Genomic DNA, 13191 nt, shown 5'->3' on the forward strand with positions numbered 1-13191 from the left:
CTTTCTATACCACCAAAGGCCATACCTCCATTAGGGAAAAGATACAGTGTAGCACAAAAGGATCATGGTCACAGATCTTTAGAACTAAGCTCTTCCTTTCCATGTGTTTGTAACAAAAGGGAAGCAGGATCTGGCCCAAAACGATCATTCAATGTGAAGGAAAATAGGAGTGACTGTCCATCCTCAGATTTGATTTCTATATGCAAACCCATGTTTAAACAATATGGTATTCTTGCCTACAAGTATGATAAATCACACGAAGAGTGCATGCCCATTGATGGATATAAACCCCCAGATTCTCATCTGATGTAAATCGGGGTAGTTCCATGGAAGGAAATGGTGCTATTGCAGCGAACCATCTGTCCCTAATGCTATAGTAATTTATCATGAGTGTATCCTTTTCCTTCTTTTTTGAGTGCTGGTAGAAGTCAGCCTTCCAACAACTTTCCACATGTTGTCATCATTTTCCTACAGTACACAGCAATAAGCTACAGGCAAACAGCTAGAAAAAGCTATACATATACATGAGCTTTAGTACTTGAGCTAAAGTCTTCTGAAGTCAGTGGGAGTCTTTCCATTGATTTTAATGGGCTTTGGATCAGTCCTTCAGTTTTAGTTATTTAATTTTACTGTTCAACACGCGTTTTGTTAATTTATCACACGCCGCAATCAGATAAACATAAGCTTTTACTACATTTTATCTTTTCTCTTCTCCCCAAGATACTACAGTCCTACCTGATCTCTCAACTGGTGGACAGACGTCTGAAGGTTCAGGATCTGGTTGAAGAGAGGGCTCTGAAGCACTGATTTTAGCAAGCTCAACTTCTCCTCATTTGCTAAGTCACCTCGTTCCCGCAGTTTCGCCTGCAGGCGCTCCACTGCCCGCAGGGCCCGATGTGTATCTGCAGTGATATTCATTACCAGTCAGCAGTAGCTTACAAAAGCTCACATGCAGCTAGCAAAGACTATATAAACAACATCCCTTTCCTACCAGCTAAAACTAGAGATGGGTGATATTTTACAAATTTTAACATTAAGTGAAAAATATTGAACATCAAAAAACAATTTAAAAAAGACCGATTCTGCCCTCAATTGCGTGGGTGCAATTCCCATGGACATCAATGGACGGGCAGAAGCCAATAGTAGTGGCAGAATTAAGTCCTATATGTGAAAAATTGTTCATGTAAACTCAGGTGCAGGAATCACAGCTAGTGAGCTTTCAATCGACTGTTGTAACACGAACACCAGTAAGTAGAGATATTGTGGTTTGTTTGTTTTTAATTTTCACAAAAGATTTACACAATTTTCCATCTAGCTCTATTATTAAATATGAAAAAATAAAACTGAAACAGACAATAAGAGATAGATCATCAGGAATAACGTACATAACCTAGAAAATGATGTGCACTTCAAAATACATGCATGAACCCAAGAATCCAAACACATCCGATATTTCTATGTACAGTAGCTATGTTTGTCACAATGTAGCTCAATTATCTTATACAGTAATGTCTTAAGTCCACATCTTTCGTATAAACCTAGTTTGGCCACAAACATAAAACCTCACCTATTGCTTCCAGCATGTTTTCCACTGCTCAGTTTCTATCCCAAAATTGGAAATGGCAGCTAATATACTTCCCTAAAAATAACAGAAGTAGAAAAGAAAGTGATCACATTAAGAGAATTTTAAGAATCAAATCTTAAAACACTGAAGTTCTTGAAAAACAATCAACACAACCACTCTTTCAACGATTAAAATAAGCTAGCAGCTGATTATATTCTGAAAGTCACTTTTGAACCTGAAAATTAAGAATGGAAACTAGTTTTTTAGGAGCATTCATAATGTTTCTAAATTTCCATAACAATGGTGTTCTTGCCTACTGATGTGCAAGGTGTAGTTTACTATTTTAACCAGACGTTGTAAAATTAGTTTCCAAGTTTCAGAGTAGTTTCCGAATGAGTTTCCAAGTGACACTGTACAAAACTTGATGGCTTTGTTTGCTTGAGCACGTGACATACTTCCTGCAATATCAATTTCCACATGTTACATGCACAATTTATGTTTTGAAGTTTTGAGTTCCAACTGTCAGAATCCATGGTTTTGCATCAAAACAAAGCAAAACTATGAGTTTCAAAGGAATATATGCAATCAGTATCTTTATTTATTATTTACACAGCATCAAAAATCTGATAGCACTTCATAATCAAGAGGTTACAATCTAAACTGACAATGTACAAACAAAGGATGGAAGACAGGATAGAACAAAAAAACCAAAGGGATGGAAAGGTAAAGACTAGGATGTATCTTGTTAGTTCCATGATTGTTGTGTGCTTACACTGAATACATGCTGGTGTAAACGTCTTTATCAGCACAAGTTTGAGATGTCTCAATTACTCATGGAGTAGTGAAGCCACATGTAAGCTATGCATGTCATCCAAAATTACTTCCATTAAAACCTTTATCCAACATTATACCAGCACGTCTTTTGTTTATGTGATACACTTACAGACTATTTTACAAACGTTTTACAAAGATTTTAAAATTATTATTGGGTCTATTTTTTTTTTTAAATCCATCCACCTGAAAAGTCAGGAGCTTCACTTACCATGAAGCCAACTGTACAAGATCTCAGAAGGAGCCACAGAAAATTCATAAAATTACCTTACATAGATTTTTTTAAAAATAGAAAAGCTATGTTTAAAATGTAATACCTTGCAGCCCTGCAGGACTAGAATAGGATAATTCCCATCTCAAGCTCTACAGTACCAAGAGACATTGGATTTTAAATCCATCACTGGTCCAGGATTGAATTTTGCCATCTTGACTCTCAGACAGATGCAATTTTATTTGCAGCAGAGATTTGGGTGGAGAGAGGGGAGGAATTCCATATGTGGAGGAAACATTTTTTCGATATTTTCATTTAATTATGGTGCGTTTCTGAAGTTGCTGAAAAGTTTGGAGCATTTGGGTGCTGGGAAGGTGAATTAGTGGGCAGAGTGCGGGCAAGTACATGATAAAATGTATCTATCACATGGATATTACCTCCGTATCTGTAACAATATTATGTTCCTATGTGATATATATGCAATATATTGTATCCTAACTTAAATTTGGTTAACACATCAATGTGTAAAGAACCGTGGTCTATAGGTGTTTAGAAGAAGAGTATTGTCAAGGAGACCAGAGAGGTGGGAGACATGGTGAACCTGGTCATTTAAGAATTCTATGTGGTGGGGCACAGATGAAGGCATGGGGGCAGGAACAGGAGAACAACCCCACAGGGCAATTAATTATGCAGTTTGGAAAGAATAAGAATGTAAGGGGAATCCCTCCCTACATAGAAACCGAGAAAAGCTCTACCTGCCCAGATTCATTTGAACAAGTCATGAACAATGGAAAGTGGCTGATAAACCTGGACTGTGTTTTGAGTTAGTAGAGAAACCCAAAATCTAGTGGGTTTAAATACAGTTTAAGTGTAAACATCTCTTTAGTTCCAACAAGTCTTAACATTTCACACCATTTTATTTTTGGATGCTTTCAATGATTCACAGTTAGTAGAATTGTCTTTTTCATGACAATTTATCACTTCAGATCAAGCTTGGAATTCAGATTCTCCAAGTGACTGAATGAAAAGTAACCTTATTTCATGACCCACACTACACTGACACACAGAGCAGTAACGGACACTACACGCACTATTGAATTTGTTCTCTCATTTCATCTGGCAGAGCCGATGCCCATACATGCCTATCAGATCTCAAGAAGTCTAAAACTGAAGGAGGCCATGGTTTCCATGGATCAACTTCCATAATATTGCATATAGCTACATTTTATAAGAGAGTGGATAGATTAGGTGGTTTTAAATATTGAAGAGGAACTGGCTTCCCCAAATCAGTCTGTCCAGTTACCTTTCTTGCCAGATACGCAAATACCTAAATTTATCAAATCAAATCCTTTATTCAAAGCACGTATTTGGGCGTAGAGAGGTTTCTGTAATTTGATGGACAAGTCTGCAGTTCTCTCGCCATTGTAATCCATTCATACCAATTATGTTTCCCTCAAGCCCAGCCAAGCCCCATTTTGAAAACAAGTAGGGAGTAAGTCCCCATTCCTCATGTGCAGCAAAAGAGAACATAGCCTAGCTCAGGAGGGACACGAAAAGGTGTCCACAATCCTAAAGCTGCTGTACACTAGAACAGTCCATGAACATTTAAGGTTGGTCAGAATGACTCCACTTGCCAGGAGCTCTTATATCAGCTCTCCAATAAATTCTGCCTAAATTAAGGTGACCCTCCTGTGAGTGAATTCTCTTCCAGATAGAACAAAAAGTATTGATGAGTGAGAGGTGGAGGAACTGGTATGGGAACAGTCCTGTAATTGTGCATGTTGAAAGATGAGTATGTTAATGGATGAGAAGCAGATTGTTCTTTATAGATGTATTGATATGTGAAGCTGATACACACAAGATGAGGAGCTTGTCTGGGTTTTATTTATTGGGGGGGGGGGGCAGGTAGGTGAGATAAAATTTAAAATGTTAGGTTCCAGATACTTTGTCTCATTAGTATATTGTTATGTTCTGTCATACTATAGTCTCTTTTAGAGTTTGCTGTTTATATGATCCTTTAAGTTCTGGATACTTGCTATATAGTGGTCACTTCGTCAGCAAACCAATTATTTACTTTAATTTGGTATTTCTATATTTCATTAAGGGTCTCTCATTAACTGATCCCAACAGTGAAATAAAAGCCTACTGTGTTCTTTTGTTGGTTGGTTATGTCAGTAATCTGACCAGGACTGAAGCAGAGCAATCAGTAGCTTCTCAATCATAACAGCTTTTGCTACTATGCCTTGGCCGAGCTCTGTATTTAACCACACAAACACCATGAGCAGTTACAACAAAAGCTCTTGGCTCGTTAAAAAAAAAAAAGTCTTATTTTAATAGTTTTCCGGTATTTTACTCTCTGCCCATTGGGACAAATTCTACCTTCAGATATGGAGGCATAGCTGAATTTACAACTGTATATTTGAGGGCAGGATTCAGTGTATTGTTTGTATTACACTCTTAGAAGATTGAAAATAAGGTGCATGTTCTTTTTTATTTTCTCATTTTCAATATGGCTACTCTGATTAGTTATTTGTATTAAAGTAGCACCTAGAGGTGCCAATCCAGCTTTTTTATAGACATATCTGATTAAAACACAGTCCCTGCCCCTAAGAGTTTACTATCTTAACTTCACATAGATTCTACTACTCTGTTTCTGCCGAGCTGAAGTCACCATTTCTAACAACTACTCTATGCACTAGCTTCATCAGTATTGCCGATGCTAATATGCAGAACCATAGCAATGTTAATTGGACACCTGTTGCTGTAATGTTAACAGGTCATTTGTGTGTTATTGTTGGCTGGATTAATAAGGAAGGTTTTGGGGTGTTATACAATTATGTTATCTATGTCTGATTGCTAAATTATCAAACAACAAGATCTTTCAGGTGAAATGTTTAAAAGCTTTCAGTGCTCCCACTTCAGCCAATGATAAGACTCCCTCTGATTTCATGGGGAGCAGAGTTAAGCCAATGCTGAGTAGAAATGCTTTAGAAAAATCCTGGCCTTATAATCTCCACCACTGGAGCCTGCAGTATTTAATGTTATTGTCTTTTTTATTAGGCTAACACTTATAAGCCCTAATCAAGGGTCAGGGCCCCACTATGCTAGGCACTGAAGAGATTAATCAGTGGACAACCCCTGCCCCAGGGAGCTTACTGTCTGATGTGACAGAAAAGGTGGACAAAACAAATAAACGGGGTGGGGTGAATGGGAGGATGAGGTAAAAAAATTTAGAGCATTGCAGAAAAAACAGCAGTCATGGGTTGGTGATGGTGATAAGACAACAAAATTAGGCATTAGTCTAGATTCCCTCAATAACTGGAAAGAGAAGTGAAACTGCCCTCTGTTATCATTGTACAAGCCAATAAAAAGTGAAATGGACACTCACCATTTTAAGTTATAATTTAAGCAATGATTTAATAATCATTCAGTTATCACTAAAGCAGCAGAGGCAATGATAATCATCAGGATTATTTAAATATGAGGTTAAATTCACACCAGGGTTTATGATGGCACAGGCTACTGGAAGGACACGGAGGTGGCAAAAGTGGCAGCACCTTTTCCCTTCTGCTGGGGAAGGACAACACGGGACCAAAACAGCAACAAAATGTAGGTGATACTGGCTAGAAAGAGGCTTGGTGAGGGCAAATTCAGGGCCTCCCATCCACCAATCTCCTAGAGAGGTTACCTCCAACATCCTAGACATAGACGTTAAAGCCGGTCCCCCTAGAATAATCTCAAAGGGAGGCAGCAGCAGCAATGCACTTGCTCTCCTCTGGGTCGAATCCTCCTTTGTTGGACCAGGAGAATGTAATTTACACCTCCTTATTTCAACTTTAGGGCAAATTCTGCAGAGTGATTGGCAAGAAGTGTTCAGCATGTTGCAGCTTTGAACGCTTAGTGCCTGATCCTGCACCACTGACATCAACGGGCGCAGGAGTAGGGCCTTCTTGAATCTAGCCGTGAGTTTTATGTTGACAGTACCCCTTTAATTACAGCAGTGAAACCATTTAACGCAACCATCAAAAGCTTCACCAAAAAGAAAAACTGGCCCACATCTAATGAGTTCTTTTATGTTTGATTATATAATTTCCAAGAGAGCGCTTCATCCTGCTTCATTGATTGGTACTCTATCCAGTATTTCACAAATCCTTTTTAAGATAAATACCTTGGAAACTAATGCTTATAGCGCTGGATTAGCAAACACGCAATGCCGAAGATAGAAAGCACTGTAATAGGCTTTATCCTACAGCCATTACTGTACTGGTAGCTTTTTCAGAATAGAGCAGAAATGCCTGTATTAAGACGGATATCCAGGCCCAAATGTTGGCTATAAGGCTTAGAGACTAAACAGAAATCTGCTTCAATTAAACAAAAAGAATATTCAGGACACACATTTTATATATACTAAGGCCAACATTTCCAAATGTTCAATCTACATTTACACTTGAATTTGGCCTGCTTAGCACGCCTTTTTTCATCCTGTCCTCCTCCCCGCCCCTGTTGTCTGGCTGCCATCCTGTGGTCGTCGTCAGTGGCACTGAGCAAAACTGCAACCCACAAGTAGGGGACGCTACTATCTACTGCCAAGTCTCCCTGCCACTACAGCTTGCAATCTCCAAAGGTAAGCTTGTTGTCACCTAGCCTCACTACCACCACTGGCTGCAACCCCAGAGGGGGAGGCAAACATTGAACTCTGGGCTCCCACAAGGCATACAAATGTTGTTTTGCTTTGATCATGTTACTTTGTTTCTAAGGTATATAGGTAGGTTAATTTGGGCACAGGATAAAGAAAATCCCACTTTTCCCACAGAACCCTGCTATATTCTTACTTTCACCTCCATGGAGAATCATGGCTATGCAACTGCCTGAAGTGCTTTTCTAGGAGTGCCTACAAAAGTTGAGTGAAACAAACAAGAATTGCACGGACTGCTTTACTTTTACTGTGCTCAGTAAACGCTATGCACAAATCACAACCTTCTGCTGGTGGTGCTTGGAGCGACTTGGGAATGGCAACGGGTAAATGGGGAAGAGCAGAGACAAGGGAGGTAAGAAGAAACATAGGAGCGATATAAAGAGGGGAAGGCACAAGAAAGGAGCTTTACTGACAGGACATCCATGTTCCAGATTGAGATTAACCACGTGTTCCCTCAGCCAGTAGAGTCTAGAGCACACCCTTCTGCATGATGGGAGGAGGACTGATTTAATACAAGCAAAAGCAATTTGCACTGAGGATTTAATATAAGCAAAAGCAATTTGCACTGTCTACACAGTTCATGAACCAAGCATATTTCCCTTGACTAAAGTATGTAACTGACAGGCCCAAAAAGCCTGAAATCTAAATTTTAAAAGTTACACCAATAAAAGAGGATTTTGAGACCCTTAAAGTAAAAAAGCAATTAAGTATTTAAAAAATTGACAGTTCACAAACCACTGTAGATCATATTAAGACTGTAAATAATTCAATATGAAAAGCTTTATTCCCAATCTCTGCAAATTTAGCAGAATTTTGTATGAACCAAGATGAAAAAAGATGCACAAAATAAAAGAGAATGCATTGAGCATATATTAATTATGACAGTGAATAAAAAAATGTTTTACTTTTGCTAAAAGTCATGTTAAATATTTTTGAGGGATGGATGAAAAATAATGTTAATATTTAAATTAGCTTCTAGTTTTATTTAGTTTATTTTTATAAGTTTTATTTTGTTAACGCTTTCGTATAAATCATACTGCTGTTTAACTGGAACTTACCACAACACTGTATGAAAAAGTTATCTGTTCTGTGATAAGACACAAGAACATTCAAGTACTCTATTTACTAACACGTAATTTTTAATTAAGTATATTTTTAGTGTGATTCAAAATTTTAAACACATTTAAGGTTGTTTTTTTTTCCCTACTGACAAATGCACCTGATTCCATTTATTCAGAATTATTTTAACTACTATTAACTGCAAGCAGTATTATAAAATGGAAATCTATTAGGCGAACTGAATTTTTCATAAGGAAATTACATTATATTTTGGTAAACTACTTTTTAAAAATAGCATCTATATGAAATGCAAACTTATATTACATGGATGGAATTACAGTACATATCTGTGTCACTTCAACCAATTATAAAGCTAACCACAAGATGTAAAACAAGGAAAGCTTTTCAACAAATATACTTTGGTCATTAGTATTTCAAATCCAAACATGTTTACACTCTTAAACATTTATAAATTGAACCATTTCCTCTAGGACTCCTAAAACATCTACATATTTTACAGGACATTAAATAGTTCCCAGCACAGTAAGCAATAGTTCAAAAAAAGGTCTCTCAAAGATTCAGTGTTTTTCTTACAACTGAAGGACATGAAAATATAAAACAATGTTTTCTGTACTAAAAGACTATTAAATTCAGCATATTTTTCCAATGCCATATTAGAATATGTAACAGGTTTCCTCTGACTATGCTAATGTTTTTAATGGAAAGACCTGCTCCAAATAACAATGAGAATTCCACCAACTTAGCACCTTAATTCTTTTTGGGCCACTTATTTCTCAACTACCAGCCAAAAGAGCCCCAAATCTTCTTTCCAAGATAGTGGAGGGCACATATTTACACATAAATGTATAGACATGTACAAAAGGAACAAAATTAAATATTACTATATGATCTGGGAAGGAGTCCCAGTGAGTGAAATAAAAATATCATTGCTATGAATATTAAATTAATGAGGTCATATTCATTAAACATGGTAGCCTGCTGACTTCACGTACCTCAGTAGGATGCTCGTAAAAGTCACTTAAGCAGCTGATTTATTGAACTCTTGTGAATTTCACAGAAATCATAATCTATTGGGTAACAACTGTATTTTGTATTTTACTTTTTTGGAGCATGGACTGGATGATCCTGAAAGCCTTCAGATGGTTTTAAATCTGATTATTAAAATGTGGCCTGTGTGTGAGGAGATTTATTCTACAACAAAATATTGAAACTGGTCTATAAATTGATAAGCTGTAAAAAGTTTCATTGAACTGTGTTCTGTGGATTTCAAAGAAACACAAAACCAGAAAAAAAAAATAAGGGGCATGTACTAGCATTAAAGCAAAGCTTTTTCTTGTTTCCTCATGCTGATATCAATTAGATGGCCTAGGGCAGATTTTATACCAAAGGAGGAAAAATGTATTCAGACAAAAATCTTCTCAATAGTAGGCTGGAGTGTAAGGTTCTGGGAGCATATCATAAAAGCCAGTGACATAAGTAACTGATTATAGGCACATTTCTCTGCTAGCAAAAAGGAAAAGCATTAGCACGGTACCAAAATGGATAATCAGCAAGGGAAAAAATCCATGTAGGAAGACCAAAGTAGGTAGGTAGCTGTAGGTGCATTTTTTCCTCTCTCTAAATAAAGCTGGGATGCTGAAAGAAAAGAAGTAAACTCTTTGAAAATATCTTTCTATGGTATTTATTATCTGACCATGCCTGGGCTATCATATAAATTAGTCACTTTCATTATATAATTACTCTAGTATGCATTTTGAACCATTCTTCCATACAAAAATAAGCATGGCAGCTATAGCAACTTAACATCAACTATCCCAGACAGCTGTAAAATAAAAATGACAGTCACACACACTGGATATCTAATTCTCCAAATAAATATATTTTAACTCTAACAGAATATGTCTGTACAGTTTGAATTATTTCATAATTTTATTTTCTTAGGCACATTAAACTAAAACACTACAAATTGCATCGTTTTCTCTATCTTGCTAACAAATGTTTTTTTCTCTTAAGTGACTGACTTTTTTCCCCCCCATTTCCCTTCACATAAATTGTCGGCTAATCAGGAAAGTTTTCAGGACATATAATATGCAAACTCAGACATTTAATGACAAATACATTAATGTTGAAGCTAAATAGGAAGTGGAAGCTCATTTTCTAAAATACAGTATTTGTTTAATTAAATATTTAAAAACTACGTTACTTTTTCTCTTGTACCCATTCTCGTTTTCAAATGTAAAGCAAATCATTATTCTAAAGTAACATTCCCCCACTTTTTCTTTTTTAGTTTTGATTCCCCCTCCCCCCCCCCCCCCCCCGGCCACAAGTTGTCCATCTGAGAAGTGAGTAAAGTGGGTATTCACCCACGAAAGTTTATACTCCAATACCATTGTTAGTCTATAAAGTGCCACAGGACTCTTTGCCGCTTTTATAGTAATGCAATGGGTCTTGTCCTGCTAAAAATTATATCAATGGACATTTTAACGCTGATTTCAGTGGGAGCAGGATTGGACCCTTACAGATACTACTTAGACTGTAATATCTCCAGGGCAGGGGTTGTCTTTTTATTCTCTTTGTACAGCATCTAGCAACTTGGGGTCCTGGTCCATGACTAAGGACCCCAGGTAATACAAATAAATAATAATAATGGACCCTAATTAGCAATCGGTGCTCAAGCAAAACTTCACGGAAGGGGTTGCTATTCTTCTCTCTCACATTCCTCTTACTTTATAAGAAATTCCAGCAAAACTAACATTTTCTTTTCAACTGGCAGCAGGCAAACAAACTAGTGCTGTATGAGGTACCATTTTTAAAACTGGAGGGTAAATACATCACAACACCAGTCAGAAACTAATGCGTCCATCTCCTGAAATGTAAATATGAAACAGAGTGCAAACAACGTTACCTTTCCCTCAAAAAGTATTATAGCTTATGCCACACCTATGTAATCAGTTTAATCTTCTCAAGTGTTTAAAAGCATATAAACCTAAGTAAACATAATAAATAAAATAAAGTTATCCAGACACAAGGCCAAATTCTATCCTCTGATACCTTGCACAATTCCCACAGGGCAAACATGACTACCTGTGGGCAGAAACTGGCCCTTGTTTGTACTCTGCTAGAAAAATGTCTAAATATGTTGATTCAAAGAAATATTTTTTCAAGATCAGAATTCCTGAAATTGCAGTGAAATTGTGAACACAGAGTCATCACGATTTCCCAACACCAAATGTAGTTTATTTATCACAAGATAGGCTACAAATAGCTTTGCATTCTTATTTGCAGCTCCATCAAGTTCTTCGGCTTCAGCTTTTATGGAGTCTCTCATACAAACATTCTGCCTGCAGACACTAATCTGGGGAATATGGGGTGGAGAAGGGTTTTCTTTTTTAGCCAAGTGGTTCAAAGACAAATAATCACAAGAATTTGGGGAAGGATTTGTGCATTCCTAGGTTCATCCACTCACTACAACTCAAAGCAAAAGGTTTTTCAGATTCACCACACGTGCAGTTCTTCTTCCCAGCAGACCAAGAGCACCGTGCAAATTCTGTAGGACTGATGGTGTGGATGGGGGATGCTCCTCATAACCTGCATTCTCACCTTTCTGTCTACTCCAGGAATTTAGGAGTGCAATATGTTCATTGACACGCTTAAATTGGAGCTCAGACTTTATCCTGTTGAATGAGGGAGCATGGGGGAGGCGGGGAGAGCTGAGTAACACAAGATCGTTTGCAAAATACCAAAATAAAAACAGGGTTTGTGCGTGCCTAGCCCACGAGGCGAGCTGGGTGGAGAGGGGGGGGGCTCCGGTCCGCTCGGGGGGTTACAAAATGTCCACGCCAGAAGCTACTTGCGATACCCGGCGGAGACGTGGCTTTTTGTTTACAGCAGGATCTCTCCTGGCCCAGGCCGGCGATGGAGCAGCAGTGACCAGTATCCCTTCGCCGCCTCCAGGGACGCGCCCTTAAGAGCCAAGCCGAGTAAACATTCGCGGTAGAGCATCTTTCCCCAGTTCTCCCCGCTCCTCCCCCGCGCTTTCCGGCAGCCCCGGGTCTAGCAAGCGCCAGCCGGCCAGCGTGGCCCGCGGCGGCAGCCTCGCACGGGCGCTGCACGCCAGCCACCCGCCCGAAAGCCCAAGAAAGAAGCAACAGGCTCAGCCCACCAGCAGCGGCTTCCCCTGTTCGGCGCAAGGCCTTGTGGCGCCCTCCCCTCCTCCTAGCAACACCCGGGGGGCACAACCCCAGCGCCCCCCCCCCACAGGAAACTTTAAGGGGGGGAGGGTGTTATGGCTAAATCCCTTCTTTGGGGTGAGAGGGGAACATGCCCGAACCCCTCCCCACCCTCCGCATCCTTTTACAGTTACACCGAAAGGGGCAGCCGGGGGCGGGGGGGAGACAAAGGCAGAGCCCCCCCCCCCGGAGCAAAGACACCCAGGCGCCTCTCCCTCGGCGCCCACCGAACGTTCCCCGGGCGGAGCGAGCGCTACCCTCCGGGGCACCCCCCGGGCTCGCCGCCGCCCCGCCCCGCCGCGCTCAGCTTACCCGGCTTGCTGCTCCAGGCACCCCGCAGCCGAGCCGGGGGATGGGAGGGAGTGGGGTGACGGGGGGGGGGGAGAAGACCACTTGCAGCCCTCGTCTGCTGGCTCTGCAGACCTTCCTGCCCCCCGCCCCCCAAGTAACGGCCCTGAGAGGAGGTGCAGGATAAACACGCAGAGGCTACCATGAAACTTAATCCTGCCCAACCATCAGGCCGCTAGACGGCGAGCCGCCCCCTCCCCCTTCCCTCTCCCTCCCAGCGACCAGACGTTCT

At 39.8% G+C, this 13191-nt stretch overlaps 1 protein-coding gene across 16 annotated transcripts in view; it reads right to left on the reverse strand.

Annotated features, from left to right (window-relative positions):
* Positions 1–12983, reverse strand: part of MPDZ (multiple PDZ domain crumbs cell polarity complex component) — a 130527-nt gene extending 117544 nt beyond the window's left edge. For 10 of the 16 annotated variants that reach the window (XR_012639609.1, XM_074953386.1, XM_074953389.1 and 7 more), the window contains exons 1-3: positions 12924–12978; positions 1568–1639; positions 736–902 (exon numbers count right to left, since the gene is read on the reverse strand). Coding sequence is in view for 15 of the 16 variants with exons in the window: in XM_074953386.1 (XP_074809487.1) it covers positions 736–902; positions 1568–1583 (183 nt within the window). In the remaining variant the exon portion in view is untranslated. Of the gene's footprint in view, positions 1–735; positions 903–1567; positions 1640–12923 lie in introns of all 16 variants that reach the window. The other 6 variants (XM_074953398.1, XM_074953396.1, XM_074953384.1 and 3 more) reach the window with 2 other exon arrangements.
* Positions 12984–13191: the final 208 nt, after the last annotated feature.

This window comes from Natator depressus, chromosome 5 (genome assembly GCF_965152275.1).
Source record: "Natator depressus isolate rNatDep1 chromosome 5, rNatDep2.hap1, whole genome shotgun sequence".
Classification (NCBI taxonomy): Eukaryota; Metazoa; Chordata; order Testudines; family Cheloniidae; genus Natator; species Natator depressus.